At 46.7% G+C, this 23,596-nt stretch overlaps 1 protein-coding gene across 2 annotated transcripts in view; it reads left to right on the top strand.

Moving 5' to 3' along the window:
* LOC144754887 (hexokinase-1) overlaps window positions 1-23,596 on the top strand; it is a 1,510,469-nt gene that overhangs the window by 652,061 nt on the left and 834,812 nt on the right. For both annotated transcript variants that reach the window (XM_078643208.1, XM_078643209.1), the window contains exon 7: window positions 17,862-18,045. In XM_078643208.1, coding sequence (XP_078499334.1) covers window positions 17,862-18,045 — 184 coding nt within the window. The remainder of the gene's footprint in view (window positions 1-17,861; window positions 18,046-23,596) is intronic.

Here is a 23,596-nt window from a genome sequence, read left to right as displayed (position 1 = left end):
CTCACACCGAATGTTGGAATGACAAACTTGAATTGTCCTGTTTCTTGTTAAAGCTAATTGTCATTTGAACGTGAGGACCTTTTGTTACATTTCTGTTTTGCTTGAAACATAACATGACATTTCAAAGGCACATTATTGCTTTTTCTTTACAACATCTTGCTTTATGTCTATTTACTTAATGATCTCATGATTGTTTTGTTATACGCATCTGTACCTTTTTGATGTCCTTTTCTTTTTTTATGAAGCCAGTTGTTTATGTTAATATGTTAAATCATTGCATTTACTCTTGGGCTCTTTCAGCAACCACTTTTTATTAATGTCTGTTCACCTAACAACTTTGTGCATACAAACCTACAGCAGTTCGCATTTTAATATGCATTTGTCAGGTCTCTTCACTTTCACAATTTGACTGTTCAATTATTCAGTATTGTTTTGTATTATCCCTCCAAATATGTGATGTTTGTTTTCACATTCATTTCTCATTCAGTTGTTCCCATTTGCAATTACTGTGAAGCACATGTCTTTAAGTTCATGTGTTAATAATGTTTTTATGCGTTGTGTATTTTTAATTTTGTGTCCCCACGCCAGCTTGGACTTGCCTACTTGGTGGCGATTTCACTGACAGAATTGTTTGTGCAGCATCTTTGTTGTGTTCTGTGGCTTGTATTATGTTATCTCACTTACATACAGTTCCTTTTCTTTTTCTTTTCTCTTTGTTCTTTACTTTTACCAGCATGCAGTCTTTAGGTCTCGCTGAGTCAGTGCGCTTGCGCTGCTCGGAGAGACATTTAGAAGCGGCTTTAGGAAGTGCTCTCAAAGCAGCGACTGGCTCGCTAGAACGCGCACAAGCACACGTGCTTATGCGTGCATCCCTTGCATGTTTTAGCGTCATCGCGATCACTTTTGCTTTCACAGCGATCGTGATCGCGATGACTTTTATGGCCAATGCCGTGTGTTGAAAAATTTTAGGCATTTAGCATGGCGAGCGAGGTTTGCGGGAACAGAAGAATCATGAAATATAACCTACCGAATGTGGAAGCTTTTTCTTCACCAGGGCAGCTTTCTTTATGCGCACGTCCTTACTACCATCACTTAAGTATGTGCCCTCTGCTTGTTCTTCATTGTACGTTGTATTGACATGCTTCCGCGGTGTGTGTGAAAGCACGCACTTTATGAACCGGATGTCCTCCCTGTGAGTGCAACTGATTGCTAATTCTGCTTCTCTGAGTGATGGACATCCAGTCTTTTACTGTTATACAGCGCTCCGAAGCTAGACAACACAATCTGACGCGATCCGATAAACTTTGGCAAAGCTTTGCGTGTCATCTGAAACATTTCGAACATAAACCACTAGAAAAGCTGTGGATAATTTACCCGCATTATGCAAGTCACTTCCTTGTTACTTTACATTGTTCCACATCACCCTTCACCAAACTGTTCTGCCTCGTCGCTTGTTATTAGCAGAATTGACCTCTTAAATTGAACCTCCAGTTTCGCTTTCTCTGCCATGAAAGCAAACTTTCCTTCATCGTCACGTTACTTTATTTCAGTGGCAATTTAGCAGAAGAGAATGCTTCTGTTTATTAAGGCATCCATAGAGAGACTAATGACTGATTTTAAAATGTTTAACCGCGAGCAAGCTGAAAAGTGGCACGGGTTACTCTAATACATTTCTATTCTACCTCTGCACTGTTCAACAGAGCCAGAGGCTTTCAGTTGGACACATAACGTAACTATGGAGATCTATATTACTTGTTTTATTAACCCTGTTACTATCTTTATTTACCACGAACACGTGTCTTCTCCGATTAGTCCTATATCTATGGTTATGGTCACGTCAGTCACGTCACGGTCGGTGCGAGCCATAAAGATTCAGGAAAGGCGGATCTTTTCGCTTGCTTTCCCTGGGGATCACCCTCGTACTGGCTGTTCTGAATATTCATACCTGTTTTTTGAAACGGTGAGCTTTAAACTGCTTGTTTAGCAGTTTGTAGAGCAGTTGCACATTGGTTTTCATAGTTCAGTTTTTGACCTTTTGGTTTATTTACAGCTGTTGTTTGGTTGGACCCCATTTACTGTTATTCTTAGACGATTACGTTTTTGAGGTACACTCTCGGTTATCCATTTGCTTTCGACTGTCACATCAGGGTGAGCTTGGCAGTCGGGTTCTTCTCTTTTATTGTTGCACATTAAGTTGGGATTCAACTCATCTTTCAGTGCTTTTTTCTTTTGTACATCGTAGTGGTTTCTGCAGCTCTCACTGTAGTGCACTCTGGTTATTTTGTAAAGTTCCTTCACATATTAGCGTCACGTTCATATGCCCCTCACCACCCGTCCGATTTTCACTATTCTATTTACTTAAACATGTTACGATGAGGAAATTGTTAAATTCATTTTATGACATTGACGTTTCAGATTCCCCTGACGAAGTGCTGTTGTAATGCCCGAAATGCATTGGGATTAACCGTCTTTACTTTGGATACTTTTGTTATCTTGTGATCTGAGTTTTTTCAATTAACTTTATTTCATCTGCAACATTTGGAACTAAAAGAAGATTGAGCAACACAACGTTTCTCTACGGTTGGATTGATGAAAGGATTCTCAGATTCGTCTGTTGTCTACATTGTTGAAGGACTGATTTAATTTGCAATACTTGTTTAATATTGTGTTTTTGACATTTTGTGCACTTTTCCAGTGACCTACAGTAGTGCACTTAGCATCCCGGATATTCATCTGGGTTTGGTTTTTCCTTTTGAATCTAGCGGCCGGCAGAGCCTCCTACTAGGTGCATACTGGCTTCAATACAGTTTTTGAATTTCGTGTTCTTTTTGATTATAATTTGTTAAAGTGAATGCATCTGAGCTGTATATACCTCGATTTGTACTTTCAGAAAGATGGCATTTTCTTACTTAAACCCTTTATTGCCTTTTGCCTGTCTCTGGAATTCACATCTTGGTTGGATGACAGCTGCGATTTGTGCATTCCCTCTAGATAGTCACACAAAGGGAGCTTCGGTGTGCCACTCACGTCCTGATGGCCCCTCACCAGGCTTATGGGTCACCCTGAGCTAGAGTGAGAGGGAGGAGCTGACACCTGCATCTTAATAGAAATGTACCTGACCCCACTCAACGGGCTCAATATCCCCCGTACAGAGTATGGAGCCAGGGCTGTCTTGAGCCCTAAAAAGACCTTTCTTTGAAGTCTCCCTACTTCAAAGACTAAAATGGGTATAAGTACTGGACTTATGACCGCATGTACTCAGAACACTTCTGGAGCTGAGGACATTCTACCAGGAACAAGGGCAGTTATGCTGCCAGGAGGTACTGCCACTTTGCTCTTTGCTTTGCTGTGTTGGCCTGCTGCATGCTGCTTCTTGCCTGTATGTGAAAGGATTGCACTTGACTCTCTACATCCTACAACTCTAAAATTTCTAAAAGGACATGTTCGGTTTCCCCCTGGTTTCTGAAGCCTTAGGGATATCAAAGGCTTCCCCTCCATTTTGCTACCAGCACCTGGGCTCCTCTGCTGGGAGTCCTACTCTGCCAAGTGGTCTCAAAACAAGTCCTGGGCCCTTGGAAGTGAGTGGTTGGTTCTGCAACCCAAGAAACCAACGCATCAAGGATGTTGTGCCAGTTGTAACCGGCGCATTACCCTACGACGTTGACGCATTGCTGCTGTCCCGTCATCGTTGACACATTGCTGAGTCCTCCACCAAAGCCGCGAACACCGTTGGCCAACTGCGCAACACATCACCCACGATATTCAACACAGCTCCAACTTTTCAGACTCTGCTCCCCCGCATGGCCCTGCGTGCTACGCTTCACCTAAAGCCGGAGACGCGATAACGATGCATCAGCCCGATGCACATTGCTTCTTGAAATCGACGCATCCACTACGTTGCTCAGCTTTGGAAATGGCGCATCGCCTTCGACAGCGACACATCACCTCCTTTGGACAACGCATTGTCTACAGTCTTCAACGCATCCATGACATTGCACCGACTTTGGAATCAACGCGTCACCTTAGACAGCGACACATCCCCTCCTTTCCTCCACGCATCAGCTACGATCTTCCACGCATCCAGGGTACTATTAGCGGGTCTGCGTGACTCCTGAATCTGGCCCACACTCCACCATAGTCAGACTGAACTTTTGGATTTGTCCTAGTTAATCGTGACCAGGTAGCCAGTTAGATCTACTGATTTCTAAGTACTGCATTTTTGGTTATTCTTAAAAGATTCTTATCTTGACCGTGTATATTTATCATTTTGTTCTTGTTTTACTGAGCTAAATATTGGCTGTTTTCTAACTGGTGTGGAGTAATTTTGTGGTGTTTTCAAGTTCAAAACGTCTTTATTTCGATAAAATTCATCATAAAAGACTGCATACAACATCCTTCTTTACAAAATAGAGTAGGTAGTCATCCAAATTGTACATGTTTAAAACACATTAGTTTAAATACATAAAACAGTATTAAATTGGCATATATAGACGTTCTAAAAATACAATACAATTAATAACATCACATTGCTGGTTAACACTCAAGTGACAATTTGGTGCCTAGCTCTGATAACCCAGGTCCAACCCAAAAATTTGGCAACTGCTACGGCCACCGGAATAGAGGTTATGGACCTTAGCCTCCACAACGCTTCCTGGCCCACCCGTGTTTTCAGGTTCTTACAAATTGGTTTTAACCATTTTCTCCTGGGGGCTAGGTATGCTAGGCAAACAAAGAAAACATGGCCTATAGACTCTATCTGGTCACAACACCATGGACAAGAGGCCAAGGACTGTCCCCCCCATTTGTGTGTAAATGCTCTTAGTGGTAGTGCCCCAACTCTAAATTGGTGATACAATTTCCCGTCTAGGCTCCTGGTAATAGTATCCCAGTAATTTTCAAACAGGGGATTAAGCTTGTGAGTTAGAAACCAACCAGTCAGGGAAGCTATATCTGACTGAGCAACAAGCTGTTTTTTTAGAGCCGCCCAATAAAGATCCTTAAATGCCTTTTTAGGAGGAAAAACATTTCTTCCGGGGTCCAACCATAGCTCACTTAAGCCCATGATCTCCAATGTGGATTTGAGACATTTGAACCACGGTATGTTTCCAGAACCCACTAATGTTCTCACATCCTCTATTACTTGTAATCAACAAGGGTTCCCTGTTAGAACAATTAACATTCAACCCCTAGGTCAGGGAATAAATCTGAGAAAAACAATACCTAGGCAGTATTTCAATATATCAGACAATATTTAAAAAGACCAACACTGGCTGCAGAACAGTTTCTAAGTCGTAACAATTTTTATTACAATCACATTAAAAAATTATACATGTATCTAGCATAAATTATTAAAACTATACCATCCTTAGAAAGTATATATACATAAAAAATACGTGAACATAAATGAATGAGTTGTGTGTCAAATTTTTTAATGTGATTGTAATAAAAATTGTTACGACTTAGAAACTGTTCTGCAGCCAGTGTTGGTCTTCTCACATCCTCTATTTCCTTTGCAAATGAAGCTAGTTCTGGAGTTGTCCAAATCCTCCTCCAAAGTGCAACGATCCTAAAGCGTACTGCATCCTCAATTGATTCACAACCAAGATCTATTAACAGGGGTCTCAATGGGGTAGATTGGGGCAAACCAACCAGACAACGTAGAAATTTGTTTTGCACTCTGACTAGATGAGACAAATCAGAGTGACCCCAGAGGTCCTCACCATACAAAATTGCCGACCTTATTTTTGCATTATAAATTTTAAGTGCTGTACCAATTCTTTTTGTTAAAGAGGCTCTCTGTTCCTTAATAAGACAACCAGTCAGATGGGCAAACCTCAGGGAAAGGACGTCAATCTGGGCTTTCCAACTAGCTCTATTTTCAAGAACTACCCCAGATAGGTCATTGATTCCACCTGTATTAGCCCTATCCCATTCAGGCTAACGTGACCCACCTTAGATCTATTTTTAGTTAGCACCATACATTTGGTTTTGCTTACATTGATCTGAAGATCATTATTCTTGCAAAATAACTCCAATTTATTCAATGCTGATTGTAAGCCCTTTTGGGTTTTGGACAGGATAAGGGTGTCATCAGCAAAGATAAGAAGAGGGAACTTTGTACCTCCCAGCACCGGAGCATCAGTCGGGGTGTCCTAAAAAAAACTGTACCACTCTATTAATAAATAATAAAAAGAGAGTAGGTGCCAGAACACACCCTTGGCGGACACCGCGGGTCACTGGAAATCTCTGGGTAACCTGTCCCTGCATACCCCATCTAATTTGTGCGAAATTCGCTTCATGTAACCTTATGACCAGATTCAAAAGATCACTTGACATACCCATGTTGCCCAAAGCCTCCCATAGCTTAGCTCGGGGGACAAGATCGAATTCAGACTTTAAGTCTACAAACGCCGCGTAGATAGTTCCTCCACCCAGGGTAACCACCTTCCAATCGATGAGAATGAATCTTAGCACCTGGTCGATCGTGCTGACACAGGATCTAAAACCGGCCTGCATAGGGGATAAGATGTTCTCAATATCCATCCAGGCCTGGATTTTAGCCAACACCATCCTAGATATGATTTTTTGGATGGCGTCTATCAAGCTAATAGGACGATAGTTCCCTGGGTTTGATCGGTCCCCCTTTTTGAATATAGGAAGAATTTCCGCCCCCTGCCAAGAATCCGGGATCGGGCCCCCCTAGCTATTGCATTCGCAAGAATGGTTATGTATGGCACCCATATTCCAGGAGCATACTTAACACATTCAATGCTACAGCAATTCTCCCCCGGTGCTGGTGTCTCTTGAATCCCATTGTTCATGACAAGGTCAGCTCGTCATAAGCACACGACCAGTGTACTGCATGACGAGCTGAGCTCGTCATGAGCAGCGAAGGGGTTAAATAAGTCTGCCGGGACACAGTCCATACCTGGGGCTTTAACACCTTTAGTTAACCCCAGCTCGATCTCAACATCCTTGTGCTCAAAAACAACAACGGGTTGACCCAGCACCCTAGACAATGTGGCGGATTTCTCCGGGCCTTCGATGGCTACGGTATCGGGGCCCCTGAACTGCAAGTGGAAGTGTTCTACCCATACATCTGCAGCAACATGGTTTGTAGGGGTTTGTATTTCTAGACCACTACCCCATTTGACGATCTGCCAAAAATTAATCTGGTCAGTAGACAAACTAGCCTTATATAGGTCCTGCCAGTGGCGATCGTCCCACTCTCTCTTTGCCTCAAGCAGTGACTTTTTATAGTCTAACCGTGCCTTCCTAATGTCTAGGCTAACGCGGCTTTTTAAAGCTGTGATCAAGACTCTATGTGCCTGACGGCACTGTTTTGTATACCATTTGTGGCCTAATTTAACTATTCGAAGTATTTATGGGTTTAACTTTGTTTGTAAAAAGGGTTTTCAGGGAACTAAAAAGTTGATCATGCATTGTACTTAGTTGCTCCAAGTTATCCCCCGAATCAACCAAAATTTGCATGACATGCAGAGTATTTAAAGCTATATGGGATATCTTGGCCAAAACTGCTGGGTCTTCCAATATCCTACTCCACCTCACCCGTCTCATATCATTAGTAAGGAAAGTCTCTGCAGTGACACACTCAGTATCATGAGTGTGAACTGGATTGCTTTCAAACTCCAAGGTAAGCACCAGGGGGTTATGTTCACTCTCCGGTCGGGCATGAACAGACATGTCCACCAGAGATGACCAGTACTCAACCTTTAGTAAAATATAGTCAATTCGACTTGATCTAATATTATTGTCGAAAGTAACTCTACCGGTTTTGTCAGAGTGCGATCGGCCATTTACAGCTCTCAACCCCCATTCAAAGCAAAATCCCAGCCAATGTAGGGCAGCTTCAGTCCCTTTCTTGATTGGTGACAATTCTAAGGGAGGAACATTCCAGAGCTTATCTTCGTCCGATGTAAAAGCCACCCCGCCACTCACATATGTCTCGAAGGTGCAAATAAGATCCCCAGCCACAATAACAAACATATCCCTCCCTATTGCACTAAGAAGGGACTTGAGCTCCTTTAGGATAATCGCCGGGCTCCGCCCCCCCTGGTAGCCCACGGGCATAAACGTTAATAATAAAAATATCTATGGTTGGGTTTAGTAAGTTTTATCCCAATAATATCAGGGTTGTGCACAGTCACCTCGGTGGGTCTATAACTAACTGTCTGCCTTACCCAAATAGTAAGGCCTCCTGAGGCCCTTCCTTTTCTCACCCTGATAGCGGGTTTATAAAAGTTCAGATAACCTAGGCCATATAGGGGTTTTATTGCCCAGGTCTCCTGAAATATAACAATATCGTGTAGATCCACGAAGTCGGCCCACTCGGCAATATCTAACCTACTATTCAACCCAGCAATGTTCCATGAGACTATTTTGAAGGGGGCAACCTGACTGGTCAACTGGGAAGAAACTTCATTAGAATCTTGAGTACTAACTACCACCTTCGAGATGTCACTACCTAACCGCTTAATATTACTGCCTCCTACTATAAATGACTCTCCCTGAATTTCAATCTCTGGTTGTATACTACCCAGTCGTTTAAACAAATCATTATCATCATTATTATCACCAACTACATTAGGGAGTCAATCTACTCCCTCCAGGTCTGTTAGGGGATCAAGCCTGTTGAACACTGGGAATGGATGCACCATCCTATGGTACAAATTTGGACCCAAACACCTCTCTGGCGAGAGTTATGATGGGGAGTATAGCAACCATCATTAGTACCTGAATAAAAATAATCAAGGCCCAAAGATTGAACGTCGCCTTCGCGACCGAACCTAGCTTCTCTCTGGATATGATCTACCACCCAGGGGTCCCTAAAGTTCACTACAATAAAGTCCCCCTCTTAGGGTTTTTACCTACCCAGTGCACCCTTTTGACTCCCAAAATCTCGGTGTACGAAGAGGGGGGAAGAGTCCTGTTCCTATTTAACCAAAAAATCACCTTATTTTTCAACTCCCTGTAAGATTCCGATTTTCCTACCCCTAGGGCTCGTACACCCACCAATACAATCAAGTAGGGTGCTGACTCGGGTGGAAGGTTTAAACTAGGAAGGTGGTCTTTACGAACTTCCTTATCCTGCTGTAGTTGCCTATTAGGCCTTCTATCAGCTGATAAACCACTAGATGCAGGGTGCGGTATAGGCACCGACTCCATCACCCTCCCTCCAGACCTAGAAGAACCAGCTGGTTGGTTCTTCGGGCAAGGTTGTATCGGTAAACTGTTCGATTTTTTGCCTAATACCTCAGTGGTTACCCTAACAATATTACTAGGGCCCGGACCCTTTAAAGTATTGTCCGGGATTTTAGGACTGGCCGTACCTTTTACCAGGTCGGCCAGAAGGAGTGAGTTACCACCGACCTGTTTGTCAATCAGGTCAAGCTTAGAATTGATCATCCTTGTTCTCTCTAGGAGAGGCAACATCAGAGATTTCACCAAGATTTCAATTTTTCCCAGGAATCTATCCTCGTCGATAAGACAATTAGGGGTGTGGGTAGCTACTATAGGAGCCCTGGGTGGAATAGGGGGCTGGACAACAACTGTGGGGGCCGGATTAGAGGTCTTCTTTTGTAACTTTGCTTGATGGCCCTTCAAAGGGCTACCCCCTCTTTTCTTACTGTTAGGTTTATTCTTAACTATTAACCCCTTGGTCTGAATAGGGGGGGATAGGGTAGATATCGACGGAGAATTGTATAAACCAGTTTTACCACTACTAGAAGACTGACTCGAAGGAGACAAAATTATACTAGAACTATCTAGATCTTCACCAATATCCACCAACCTAATTTCATCCCCTTTGGCATGTATGGGTACCGGGGAGACCGCCGACCCTATTCGACCTAAGGATGATCGCTTCCCCGTTATTAGATCCAGAGACAGACGCTTCTCTGCATATGCGATCTCCTTTTCAAGTATTGTAGACGCTCTCTTAAAAAAGTGATCCAGGGTACCTGTGGCCACCCCACCAGAGGAAGAAAGTGTGATATGTCGATTCTTTCCAGACCGTAAAGACATAGTGACTTCAACCAAAATCAACCAAAACGCTTTACAACAAATATCACAATCGTACCTGATCTACACACAACTTAACTGGGTGTACAAATAACTGCAGATCTTGGATAAAATACCAATGAAAAGAGAGGGGACCCAGCCTGGCCTTAGTCGACCTTGGACGGCCTTAGACGGCCCGCCCTTTGCCCGGGCTTCGCCTACGCGCGTCCCGCGTGCGCGTAGCAGTCCGATGTTAAATAGGTAAAGGAGAGATTGAGGGCGAGAAGAGGACCAGCTGCGGCAGATCAGCAGCCGCACTGCACACTGGTCCTCGCAGTCCCGCAGGAGGTCTGGGGGTCAGTCCGGCAAGATGAGGTTCGGCACAAGTACCTGTAGGTGGATAGTGAAACCAGTGCTCCCTCAGCGATGTCACGGCGAGCGGCTCACGCGTAGCGGGGGCTCCGAGAATTTGCAATTTTTGGCTGTCTCGCTCAGTTAAGGTTCCAGCGCTCCAACAGACCCAAAGTTCTATGCACAGTCCCGCTGCTCTGTGTTACAAATGGCACTGGTGTTTTCACTGTGTTATTGTGTGTATGAACACAAATACTTTACATATTGCCTATTTAGTTTAGCCTGATTGCTCTGTGCCTTGCTTCCAGAGGGTGATCACAGGTAAACGTTTAGTGTTTACTACACTTACCCTAACTAGGATTGTGGTTCCTGCTTGAACAGGGTTCATACCTCTACCAACCAGTAACCCAGTTTATCACACTGGCAAACAAAGGATACAGATTCTGTGCAGGCTATTTTTACCATTTTCCTGCTACATTCAGGGCATTTAGCATAGAGGGATGACTTTTTGCAGTACAATAAATATATTTACTGTTGAGAAAATATCCGAAAATACTCTTCACCCTAAAGGACATTGAGAGGACCAATTTTGTTGGTGAAAAATAGGAGTGAAAAAAAACCTTAAACACAGAGCTCTGCTCTGGAATTCTGTCAGCAGGAACTGGAAAAAATAACTGGGTAAACTGCAACCTGCAGGGCATGATGGGAAATTAAAGGTCAGGGCGCCCTTAAATGGTAGTATTCTATTCTCACTATTTCAGTTCTGCAGGATAAACAGTTACATTGCCCTTTACTTCCTTATCATTCACTTTAAAAGAAAGTAAAAAGTGTTTTTAAAGGCTGTATCTTTATTCTTCAATCTTGTAAAATAACATATTGGAATTGGCAATAGAGCCTGTCTTAAGGCTTCACAAAGCTTATTTTCTGCCACATGTACTGTGAGAAGTTGGCCTGGTATATGATGTTCACTATTCTAGTGAGCACCTTGCACCAGTCCAAACAACCCTTATGGTGATGGTTGTAAAGTCAACCTTATAGACCAGCTACCCTAGTGGTAGCATGGACAAAGCAATCTTAGGCTAAAACTTCAGAGAGCATGTGAAGCAAGCTGTTTTACCATATGTAACCCCTTGAATACCAAATGAAAGGACACCACACAGGTTATATATAAAATATATATGTATTTATTATAAACACAACCCCTCTGAACTCTTTGAGGTCAGAGGCTAAAGCACATATCAAGTTACTCAATTATCATACAATAAGTTGCACAAAATACGTGCCCTAGGGGCGCTGAAGACCATATACTAAAATAGTGGTATAAGAACCACGTCACAAACACAGGATAGGCCTATGGCCTAGGGAATCGCTGGGGCTACGCTGAGCTAACAAGAGTTAGGAAGCAGGAGGCCCACAGGATTAGTGTGCAGTGTCTAAACACACACGCGAGTTACCATAGGGAAACAATGGGAACGTAAGAGTTAGAAACTAGTTCTTTAAGGACACTTCCGGATGTACTAGGAGAAAGCCACTGAAAACCAGGACACTGGGGTCAATACCCACAGGAGCACCGGAGTGCCCGCGTTACCTCACCCACAGGAGCCGGGTGCATAGGTGTCAAGTTGTGTCAGGTTTCGTCGCTGAATTCTATGGAGACCTGTAAAAAGATGCTGCAGGCGACCAGGAGAGAAGTGTCCGGTTGGATCCAAGGGCGTATCGAGGATGAAGAGTACCTGAAAGCACAGGGGACAGAGTCTGGGTCACTAGCCAGTGACCAGGAAGGAACCAGGAGATGTCGTGAAGCAATCAGGTGATGTCGTGAAGCTTGACTCTGCAGCCACGTGGACCAGGAGGAGTCGATGACAACCAGGAGCTGGTTACGGACTGTCCCACGAAGGATCTCGCTGTTGGCAGCGTAGGCTTCCGGATTGGAGTCAACAGGCCTTGGCAAATGCAACCCACGCAGGAATCGAATATTCGCTTCGAGTTAGACCAGCAAGGCCTAAGGGGCCTCTCCTTTGCAGGGAAGCAGGGGCCCACCTGGGGCAACCAGGCAGGTTGTTCAGATTCAAAGGTTCGTCGTCACAGAGGCCACTAGCCAACGGGCCAGTAACCGGACAGATGCGTCAAGCACAAAAACACTAGCAGGCCCCACGCTGCACTCGTGGAGTGGGGAGGGCTGTGCGTCGGTGCAGAAGGTGCTCGGGGCTTGGGCTTCTCAATCCCCAATGCACAACTTTGAGGGTGCCTCAGGAGCTGCACAATATAGCAAAGAGCAGGTTATTCAAGATGGCCGGTCCCACGTCTCTCGTCGCCTCCACGGGTCTCAGCTTTGCTGTGGCTGTGGATTGGGGTCAAAGAAGTCTGGAAGTCAGGCTCTCGTCGGACTCTGTGCTCGGGCTCCGGCAGGAGCGTCGACAAAGTAAACCGCAGATCGCTGGATGGGGCCTGTTTGCACAAGGTGGTCACTCCTTGACCACAAGGGTGATTCTTCAGTCTTCTAGTTGCAGTAGAATGTCAAAGGTCCAGAGTTTCGTTGCAAGTGTCAGTTCAGGATAAATCTAAAGTCACTTGGCTCAGCTTCTACCTATATACCAATCTAAGGGGCTGGATTACCTGCTAGGTCCCTCCTATGGGTGGGACCAGGGAAGAGGGTGGTTACACCCTTTTCCCTTTGTCCAGTTTGGCGCCAGAGCTGGGACTGGAGTGCCCAAGCAACTGGTTTGAACCGGGCTATGCATGGGACACCTTGTGTGCCCCAGGCAGTGTCCCATTTCAATCAGCCCTCCCTGCCCCAATACACTATGGCCTGTCTGGGGTGGTGGTAGCACCTCCCAAGACAGGAAACCTATTGCCCAAGCCTCCCTCGCTGGAAGGACTCTCAGCAGAGTGGAGAAGTGTGGCTCAATGGTTAGAGCGGCAGACCCTGATGCAGAGGTCTGGCCCGGGACCAGGGTTCAATTCCCGCCTCGGCGGGTCTTGGACTCAATTTCCTCGGACCTGATAATTCTCGCCTCGGTGCCTAGTCTAACCATGGGTCCCACTCTGCAACTCTGGGCAATAGCTTGCTTAATCTCCACAACGGCCCCCACAACGCTAAGGATGCCTGGCCTCCACCTTGGGGGTGCCCAGGAGTGGACACCTCACAGGGAAAGCCAGGAAGGGTTCCACAGCGGTATTCGTACAAGCGCCTTGAGACCCTTGCGGGTGAGTAGTGCGCTATACAAGTATCAATGTATGTAGCAGCAGGAGGTCACACTTGTGTCTGTGGCAGCAGCATCCATTTTGTGATGCTGAGGCTCTGGTTAACTTTAACTGGGATTAACAGGAACAACATGTCTTCTCCCTCTAGAAGGGTGGAACGCTACCCCCGTCGCCAGAACTGACGAGGGGGTAGTATTCCAAAGCGTATGACACCTTACACAACATGTTTTGATAAAGCCAAACCAGAGTTAGCATTTAACCGCGAGGATTATAATGCACTTAAGAGTATATGGTATGGCTATATCCTAGAACAGCTATAAGGACATGGTTCCGAAAGCTGCAGACAGGCTCAGCTCATGCTAGAGCCTCATCTCACATAAAACCAAGCACTCTGCCTTCAGGATTGTTAAGGCCTGCCATAGGAGTGACTTATGTCTATATATAATGGTAGGTATAGGAATACTATACCTAAGCAAGGGATGATTATACGACCTTGCCCCAGCTGAGTGATCAGCCAGTTGTGTCAGTTTGGATGGCCAGCCAGGGGTGGCATAAGATATGCTGCAGCCCCTGGTAGGCCTTGGGTGCACCTATGCCCTGGGTACCTATGGTACACTATACAGGGGCTCACAAAAGTGACCCATTTACCAATTGGTTATGTACCTAAAGTACATGGTATGAATTTAGAGAGAGAACAGCTGGGCTGTGGGTCTGATTAGCAGGCCCACAGCCACATTAAAGTCGAAAACCAGTAAAGTAAATCGCAAAAAGTGGGGTGACCATAGGAAAGCAGACCCTACTCTCCTACATGTACCTCCAGGCCTTTCTGAAGTAAAGCAAAGATATTATAAAAATGTGACTTTGAAAGAAGTGCTCATGGGTCCCCGGACGTGGGTGGGACTATTAATTATTTATGATTATTGTTAGAAATGGGGGTCTCTAGTTGACAATGGCTGGCGCCAATGCCCAAGTAGGGACCCTTTTTCCTAAGTCAGGGCAAGTGGGCTACCCCCTTTGATAACCCCTACTCAACCCTGTGGTAACGTAGCATGAGCAGTTAGGCCTATCTCAGAGGCAGTCTGTGAAGCATTTATGACCATGCACAATAAGGCAGTAACAACACCACAAAAGGACACAACTCAAGTAGGTATAGAAAAATGGTATCTTTATCTAAATTGTATCTAAAGTTTAACTCAAGACTATCAAAGCGTTTTCACAAGTTACCAAGCACGTAAATCCGTAGGGACTTAAAAATGCAATAACTTATTCACCAGAACGTGGCACTGACTGAGTTCAGGGCCGGGGCCCACGCGACCCGTTGCGCACCAGCTACCTGCCGTTGGAAGGGGTCTCAGCACGTAGCTTCTCGAAGAAGCAGAGGGGGTGACAGGCAGACTCCCAACGACCACAAGTCTTGGCTGCAGTGGTCCGCAGCATGCACCCACAATGATTCGGACACTGGGGGACAGGCGGGCTCTCAGCGGCAGCAGCATGTGGCTGGTGATGGCGATGACTCTCGTTGTGCAGCTCCGTGGTGGGCCCAGAGCGGCAGCAGGTCTCTCTTAGCTGCGGCGGCCCACAGGACAGTTCACGATGATGCAATGTTGACACAGGTGCGGGCACTCACTCGCAGCAGCTCTCTCTTGGCTGCGGTGGCCCACAGGACAAATCACAATGATGCAAAGCTGGCAACGGTGCGGGCACTCAGCGGCAGCAGTTCTTTCTTAGCTACGGAGGCCCACAGGACAAATCACGATGCTGCAAAGTTGGCAAAGGTAAGGGCACACAGCGGCAGCAGCTCTCTCTTAGCTGTGGCGTCCCACAGGACAAATCACGATGATGCAAGGGTGCGGGCACTCAGCGGCAGCAGCTCTCTTTTAGCTGCGGCTGCCCACAGGATAAATCACGATGATGCAAAGCTGGCAAAGGTGCGGGCACTCAGCGGCAGCAGTTCTCTCTTAGCTGCGGTGGCCCACAGGACAAATCACCATGATGCAAAGCTGGCAAAGGTGCGGGCACTCAGCGGCATCAGTTCTCTCTAAGCTGCGGTGGCTCACAGGACAAATCACAATGCTGCAAAGTTGGCAAAGGTGCGGGCACTCAGCGGCATCAGCTCTCTCTTAGCTGCGGCGGCCCACAGGACAAATCATGATGGTGCAAAGTTGGCAAAGGTGCGGCCCACAGGACAAAGGACGGTCTCGACCAGGCTGACACAACGGTGGGCACTCAGCAACTCCAGCTCTCGCTTAGCTGCAGCGGCCGACACAGATTTAGCTAAGGTTCCAAAGGCTTAAATCCAGGCGGACTCTCAGCGGCAGCAACTCTCTCTTAGCTGCAGCGGCCCACACAGATTCAGTGAATGTTCCGAAGGTTCAATTTAAGGCGGGCCCTCAGCGGTGGCAACTCTCTCTTAGCTGCAGCGGCCCACACAGATTCAGCGAAGGTTCTGAAGGTTCAAATTAAGGCGGGATCTCAGCGGCGGCAGCTCTCTCTTAGCTGCAGCGGCCCACACAGATTCAGCGAAGGTTCTGAAGGTTCAAATTAAGGTGGGCTCTCAGTGGCGGCAGCTCTCTTAGCTGCAGCGGCCCACACACAGAGTTAACAAGGGTTACCAGTCGGCGCTCCTCAAAGTAGAACAAGAGGCTCCGGAATGCTCGACAGAGACCTCACCCGCAAGTAGAATTCCTCTGACAAGGATTCCGACCGCTGACGGGTTGAAGTCTAATGTCCTTGAGACTTCAGCAGGAGGCACTCTTGATTCAGGCCCCAGGGTAGTTTCTTCGGGAAGCTTGGTGAAAGTTTCAAAGTTCTTTCCTCTGATCACTCGGACAGAGTTTCATCTTGACATCCAGAAGGAACACACTTGAACAAGGTTCCAGCGCAGTGTTTTATACCTAAAAAGTCTTTGTTCTCTAAAGTCACAAATCACTCAATCCAGCCAGAACCAGTTTGGTGGGGTCGTAGAGCACTTGGTTTAAGAGGCGACATCCTGCCCTTTCAGAATGAGGGGGGTCTGCTATCCGACTCCGAGTGGGAGGTGGAGCCATCATTCACTTTCCCAAGCACGACCCTGCTCAGATCAAAGAGTCACCCCTCCCCATGCGTTGAATGCCGATCTCTTTCCCCACCCTGTTCTGACCCAGGTGGCCCTGCTGTTCAAAACCAGACGGCCAATACACATACTAGCAAAGCCTACAGGAAAGCTTAGGCAAGAAAATACTGCGTTTCCAGAAGAGGCATTTTCGAACATTGAATATATAAAGGGTTCTTACTAAAAGGTGTAGCTCAATGTCCTGAGCTTAAACATATCAAATTCGAATTTCCTATCAAGTTCCTAGGGTCAGATAGGATTTGGGAAGGTAATCCTCACAGTTAAATGGAGGGTAACTTGCTACTGGAACATGCTACACAGACCTAGGCATTATGGTTATCCCAATTCATACAGTCATCTTTACACAGGGAGCACTCACGCTGTGGCACTGATCAGTAGTTGCACAGCGCCCAGAGCATCTAAATCCAGCCAATCATAAAAGCTAAGAAGCGAACAGAGGAAAGGGGACCCACGCCAATGATGCCAGGTCTAACAATTATTAATTGAGATTCCCTGAGAGAGAACTTACTATAGTCATAAGACTTTGATGTAGAGCAAGAGAGAGAGTGAGGGGCAAAACATCTGAAAGAAAGTGGAAGATAAATATAGAAGATCAGTAATAAACAGGGAAAGGAGGGGTTAAAGAATAACCTGCAAGAGTAAGATAAAAGACTAGAAGGGTGGAGTGGTGGAAAGAAGATGCATTAGGTGTAATCAAGATGAGACAGCCTTTGAATTCAGCAATGCCTGCCATTTTTTTAAGTAAAATGTTGTACCCCTGCACTTACTATTATCATAACAAACTGTTTTTTTGCTCATGTTAGTGGTGAAAGAGGGCAGCGGATTCCTATGAATACTTTTAGTCAGTTGCACTTATTTGTATGTATTTATTTATTATTACAAATGAAGCACTGTCTAGACAAATTAGAGATTAAAGTGCCCATTTCTTTGTGCAAGGTGGGTAATTAAAGTAGTTTTTTTTATGTATCATGGACCGTTTGTCCCCAGAGTCTCTGGTAGCTATTGTTGCTACCTTTTCTACCCCAGTTATCATCGAGGTAGGAGGGATCCATCTTGGGCTACTTTAATGTCAAGAAACCTCATTCCCACAGGAACAACATTCTTATTAATTTTCTAACATGTACTTATGGCCTGAGTTCTAGATGTATTAATCCTGCTCCTATCTATCCCTAAGGTACTGGTACCAATGCTTGCTATATGGAAGAACTGCGGCACATTGATCTGGTGGAAGGTGATGAGGGGAGGATGTGCATTAATACGGAATGGGGAGCTTTTGGAGACTATGGTCTGTTAGAGGATATCAGGACTGAATTTGATAGAGAGATTGACCGTGGGTCTCCAAATCCTGGAAAACAGCTGTAAGTAACCAAGCCACAGCCTTTTTGATGCTTTGTTGTTTTTTCTGATTTGCTCTTTAACCTCTTTACTGCCATAAACAACCTAAAAGTGTGCACAGTTTTGAGGAACAAGGCTCAAGCTCCGGCTACTATTTTTCGTCTCTCCTTCCTGATGAGAATGAAATTACTTTGTGTGGTAGAAGTTTTTTTCCCAGCACCTGATATTATCTTTTGCTTAACTGGAGCAACCTGGTCCCATCTTCTGGAACGAACCATTGATAAGAAGATGAAATCACATAGCTGTCAGATACATATGGAGTAGGTGTGGTCGGAAATTCTCCATTTCTTCTTTGTGGTCAGTGGTGAGACTGAGAAAAGTGATCAGTACTGGCAGCCCCTGACCTGCTCAAGTGTTAATGCTCAGCTTTGGATGTCTGAAAGACGCTGGGAGTAACAGTGAGTGAAGCACTCCAGGTCCTCCTGTCACCTCCTACCCAGTTCATAAACCGTAAGGCTGCATGGTAAGAACAATAAGTTAGATAACTAGTCACTATTCTCAATCATTTCACTTCCTATGCCCACCTTAGTGCCCTTGTATTTCGTACTGGTGTTAGAAGAGCAATTGGAAAGGATCTTAGTCCATGCCACCTAGTTTCCCTTTCTGCCCCAGTAAACAATCAGACATCAAAGAGGTAATAAGCAGGTCAGGTAAAAGGTAGACCTTCTGTCAGGCCTAACTTTGGCCGAACCAGTTGTGGAATGCACAGATTTGTGGTTTGGCTGATAAGTGGGACGGTGTTGTGGGCACGTATCGGGGGGGGGGGGATGCTCCATTTGAGCAGAGGATCGTTGCCCCACAAAAAAAGGCCCCAGGCTGGAGCTGAAAAATAAAATGGTCATAAAGTTTATTTTTAAGCATTTTATTTTTCGGCAACTAACCCGTCCCGAACTGAGTGTCAGAATGGGGCAGGGTCATTGCTGCTGAGTGGCAGCCGGGAGCTGTGTGCTCATTTTTTTTCAAATGTGCATGTCTCTTTGGCCGGCTGTCTTGCGACAGACAGGCAGATATGCACATTTTAAAACTCTCTAACCCAGCTGTCTTAACCCAGCTGTGTTAGAGAACTCAAAACCCTTCAGTGCTCGTATGAGTGCTGGTAGAGGCCACTACCACCAATCCTGCTTCTGTTCTCATGATGAGAGCAGTGACAGGATTGGCTTGGGAGTTTGGAGCCTGCCTGCCTTGATGAGAGAAGACCATCGAGAAGGGCATCGCTGCTCGCAGGTAAGTGCCTTTTATTTAATTTTTTACAATATTTTATTTGCCCACCCGACCTCCCCCCTCCAGACATGTCAGCCGTCACTGGTGTTTATTTGCCCACATAATCCACTCTCACTCTTCCTGCCACCATTTCTACCCAACCAGGTGTCAAGTTATGGTTTTCATGCCAGGGGAGCGAGTTATGGCTTATGCCGTGGACCCTAAATGGTGAATTTCAATGAGTTTTAAGTATTACTTTGGAGCCATAACATTATGTTTGAGGCATGTGAGCTGTAGTTCACATGCTTTGCATACTCCTGCCATCTAGTGTTGGATCTGGATGTTTGCAATTGTCTGTCTTTCTTCGAAGAAGTATTTCCAGTCACGAGGTAGGTGACTCCTCCTTTCGGTGATAGTGCGCTTGGGCATCAACTCCATTGTTAGATTGTTGTTTTCCGGCATTAAGGTTGGACGTGTATTGCTGCGCTCCGGTTCGACATTGTTTCTCGGGTTCCCCTTGGTGCGTAATCCACTTACCCTCAACGATATTGTTATTCGATCGCGTTTGCTATTCTTCAAGTATCGTATCGGTCAGGAAACAATTCTTTCAATTGGAAACTTTTGGAAGGTCGTTGGGCCTAGCCGCGACAGGCAGGTTCGTAGTCAACGGAACGGACTCCATTTAAATTATATCCTTGGTGCCACGTGAAATACCCGCGCACGGACTCGCGTGAAGTGTGCAACTTGTGTCCCCTCCCCGGAGCACGATGAACAAGACTGCGACGCGTGCAGATTCTTTCAATCCAAGAAGACACTCCGTGACAGTCGAGCTGGACGTCTCGAAATGCAACATCAAAACAGCGGTTCCATTCCGGATCTCTTTGGAGAAGATTCCGACGTCCACGATGCGCAAGGAGCAGAGGAAGAGGACGAGCACATTTCCCTGTCTGAAGCGGAGTCTGACATGGACAGAGATATTCCTCAGGGTCAGCGTACCGTGAGTACCAATACTCCCCTGCCCCAAACTCTACCTCTGCCCAAGAAGAAGGCTCCGGTCCCTTCTCTTCCTTTGGGCCAAGGTTGGCACCAAGAACAGATTTCCAACGCCTGCCTTCGGGCCCGGCACTGAAACAGACATTGAAGCTTTCTGTCTCGGGATCGTGTCGGCCCCCTTCGGGCACCGAGCTGAAACCATTGTCATTGAGACCAAAGCATGTTTTGGTAACAATCCTTCCGCTATCAAAATCCTCTTTGGATCCGAACACTTCAATGCCAAAAACACCGGATCCGAAAATATTGGCACCGAAACAAAAAACGCCCCAACTCCCATAAAGAGTATCATTTAGACGTCCCTCCTACAAACACGGACCCGAAACAAAAGGAACTGGTCATCAATCCCAAAATTGTATACATTCACGTGAAATTGCCACCAAAACGCAAACTAGAAACAGAGGACGCTTACCACATTCCTCTTAAGAGGAAATGTGTTGGTACTAACCCCTCTCCTCCTCTTATCACCTTCTTCCCCACCTAACCCAAATTTGTTAATAACACCCACAAACTCACCACCACCATAATCACCTTACAACCAGGATGACGGGGATGGAGATGCGGTAGACAACAATAGTCCTTATCCATGGGAGGATTATAAACTGATCCAAACACAGATAATTATCTTTATACCCTACAAAACCCTTTCCACCTGATGATAATGTAGGGTTCATAGAGTTAATAAAAAGGGCTCCTGAATATCATGGAGTTTAGCTTCATAAAGAGTCACTTGAGGAGGATTTTCTTCTTTGAGACATTATGTTCTTCCCAGAGATCCACTCAAAGACTTCCTATGCTTAAGGGTATGCTTAAGCATGCAGACAACATTTTTAAAGATCCTGTTCGTGCAAGAATCCTTTCACCAAGGGTAGATAAGAAATATAAATCTGCACCAACAGATCCATTTTATATCAAGGGTCAATTACCAATAGATTCCCTTGTAGTTTCTAATGCCCGTAAATGGGCAAACTCTCAAGCCTCAGGGGATACCCCTCCTCCAGACAAGGAATCTAAATTAATATATGCCTCAGGGTAAAGAGTGGCTGTACAGGCAGCCAATCACTGGTGTATTCACTTAGCCAGATATGACAGAGCGCACTATGACAAATTGGAACCATTGCTCCAATTTCTACCTGATGAACACAAGGCTAAATCACACAACCAAATTCAGGAAGGAAAACTCATTTCAAACACTTCCATCAGATGCGCTTTAGATAAGGCTGACACTGCCGCTTGCTCAATCAACACCAGTGTCTTGCTATGAAGGCACGCCTGGCTTAGAGTTTAAATCAGAGGTCCAGGCTTCTATATTAAATCTGCCTTTTTGATAAAGAGCTTCTCTTTGGTCCTGTTTTAGACTCTTCCTTAGAGAAGATGAAGAAGGACTTAGACGTTGCAAAATCCATGGGAGCCCTACAGTCCCCATCCAATCTGGGTTCTTTTCGCCCCTCCTTCTGCAGGAGGGGCTCCAAAAACATATCTACAGACAACACCTCAATGTAGTATAGAGGCAACGGTCAGTCACCCTCTTCAAGAGGTTACTTGGAAGCAATATTGGCAAGGGAAGTCATAAGGGTTCCACACCCCGCACCTCCCTTTCAACAAACAAACCGTGACTTGCCTCCTCTTTTCCCCCAATCATTCCACACCTGTCTGGCATGTCTCTCTCAATTCCTCCCTGTCTGGCATACAATAACTTCAGACAGATGGGTTCTAGGAATTATCCAATCTGGTTATTGCCTGGAGCTTACTAACAATCCCCAGAACATTCCTCTACATTCACAAAAAATGTCATAACATCTACACCTCCTCAAACAGGAGGATCTGAAAGAGAAACGTTAGTGATAGATTCCTTACCTCAGACTGGATCCGGAAAATTTTGCGTAGCAATACCCCTGCGCGCCGGCAGGCGTCGGCGGCTCCGCGTCCGGCGTCGGCGTCGTTAGCGCCGGAATGACATCGTCGGAGTACTTAGACGCCGCCCTCGCGCGCTGACGTCAGTTCTTCTTTTTCCCGCGCCAGCTAGCGCAGATCCGGAGACGCTCTACCCCTTAGTAATTTTTTGACTAAACTTTTTGATCTTTTGATCATTTCTCTACTCGAGTCTTCGACTCCTACGGTGCCGGTAGGGATGCCCGGGTTCAAACTCTGTTCCGAGTGCAGCCGACTGATGTCGGTTACCGACCCCCATCGCCGGTGTCTTCAGTGTCTAGGCCTCGACCGCACCTGCTCCGACTGACGGGCCCTGACGTCTAAGGCTAGGCGGGAGCGGTCCCGCAAGCGACTTGAGCTCCGGCAGTCGGCCCCGCGCCACTCCAGGTCCCGGTCCCACAGGAGGTCGAGGGACCAGTCGCGGGGGTCGGAGCCCTCGTAGCTCCGAGAGTCGGCATCGGTCTTCAGGATCCAGGTCCACAGGTAAAAGGCATGAGAGGTTAGAGAGACATCATCGTTCCTCCGACCCACCCCGACGCTCGCGCGACGCGGACGGGGGTTCGGGTGACACCACCCACACAGCTCCGACGGAGTCGCGGACGTCGCCACCTGCCCCACACCTTCCGGTCCCTGGGCACGGTGCGACGCCAGAGTAGGTCGAGCAATACCTCATGACCATGATGTCCCTCCCTCCTCCGCCGGGTTCCATGGAGCCTCCGGGCCCAACGGTCCCGGCTGGAGGGCCTAGCGGGTCGGGTGCTTCGGCTCCGACGCCGTAGGGTGTTTCGGCCCTGGCGCCGCCGGCGACTTCGGTCCCGGCGCCGCAGGCCCTCACTGGATCCGGATCGTCGACGGTCGACCTAACTACCTCACCGGCGCCGGCCCTGCGGGTGTCGCCCCCGGCGCCGCCTATGGGCGCCGTCCCCGATCCTGCCCTCGATTCGGTTCCGCGCCAGAGCTGGAGATATGGAGATTTCTATTTCCACGAGCCGGCCCTATCTGTTGACCCTGAACTACAGGAGATGGGTGACGAGGGTGATTGGGAGGGGTCTGTGGACCCTCTGACACAGGAGTGCCAGTCTCAACAGGACTGGACATATGAGCTTGGGGAGGCTCGTGGAATTGACACTTTGCCAGACACTGAATTTGTCCCCCTTCCCACCGTGGCTACGGAGGAGGGGGCTGCCTACAGTGTAGTGTTGAAGCGGGCGGCCAAGGCCTTGGGCCTGATGCTCCCCTTCGCGGCCGTGAGGACTAACCTCCTCACTGAGGTCCTTAAACCGCAGGCATGCTCCACTGAGCCTCTGCTGCCGTTTAATGAGGCCTTGTGTG

Source organism: Lissotriton helveticus, chromosome 5_1, assembly GCF_964261635.1.
Source record: "Lissotriton helveticus chromosome 5_1, aLisHel1.1, whole genome shotgun sequence".
Taxonomy (NCBI): domain Eukaryota; kingdom Metazoa; phylum Chordata; class Amphibia; order Caudata; family Salamandridae; genus Lissotriton; species Lissotriton helveticus.
This window is presented reverse-complemented; position numbering and strand designations above follow the sequence as displayed.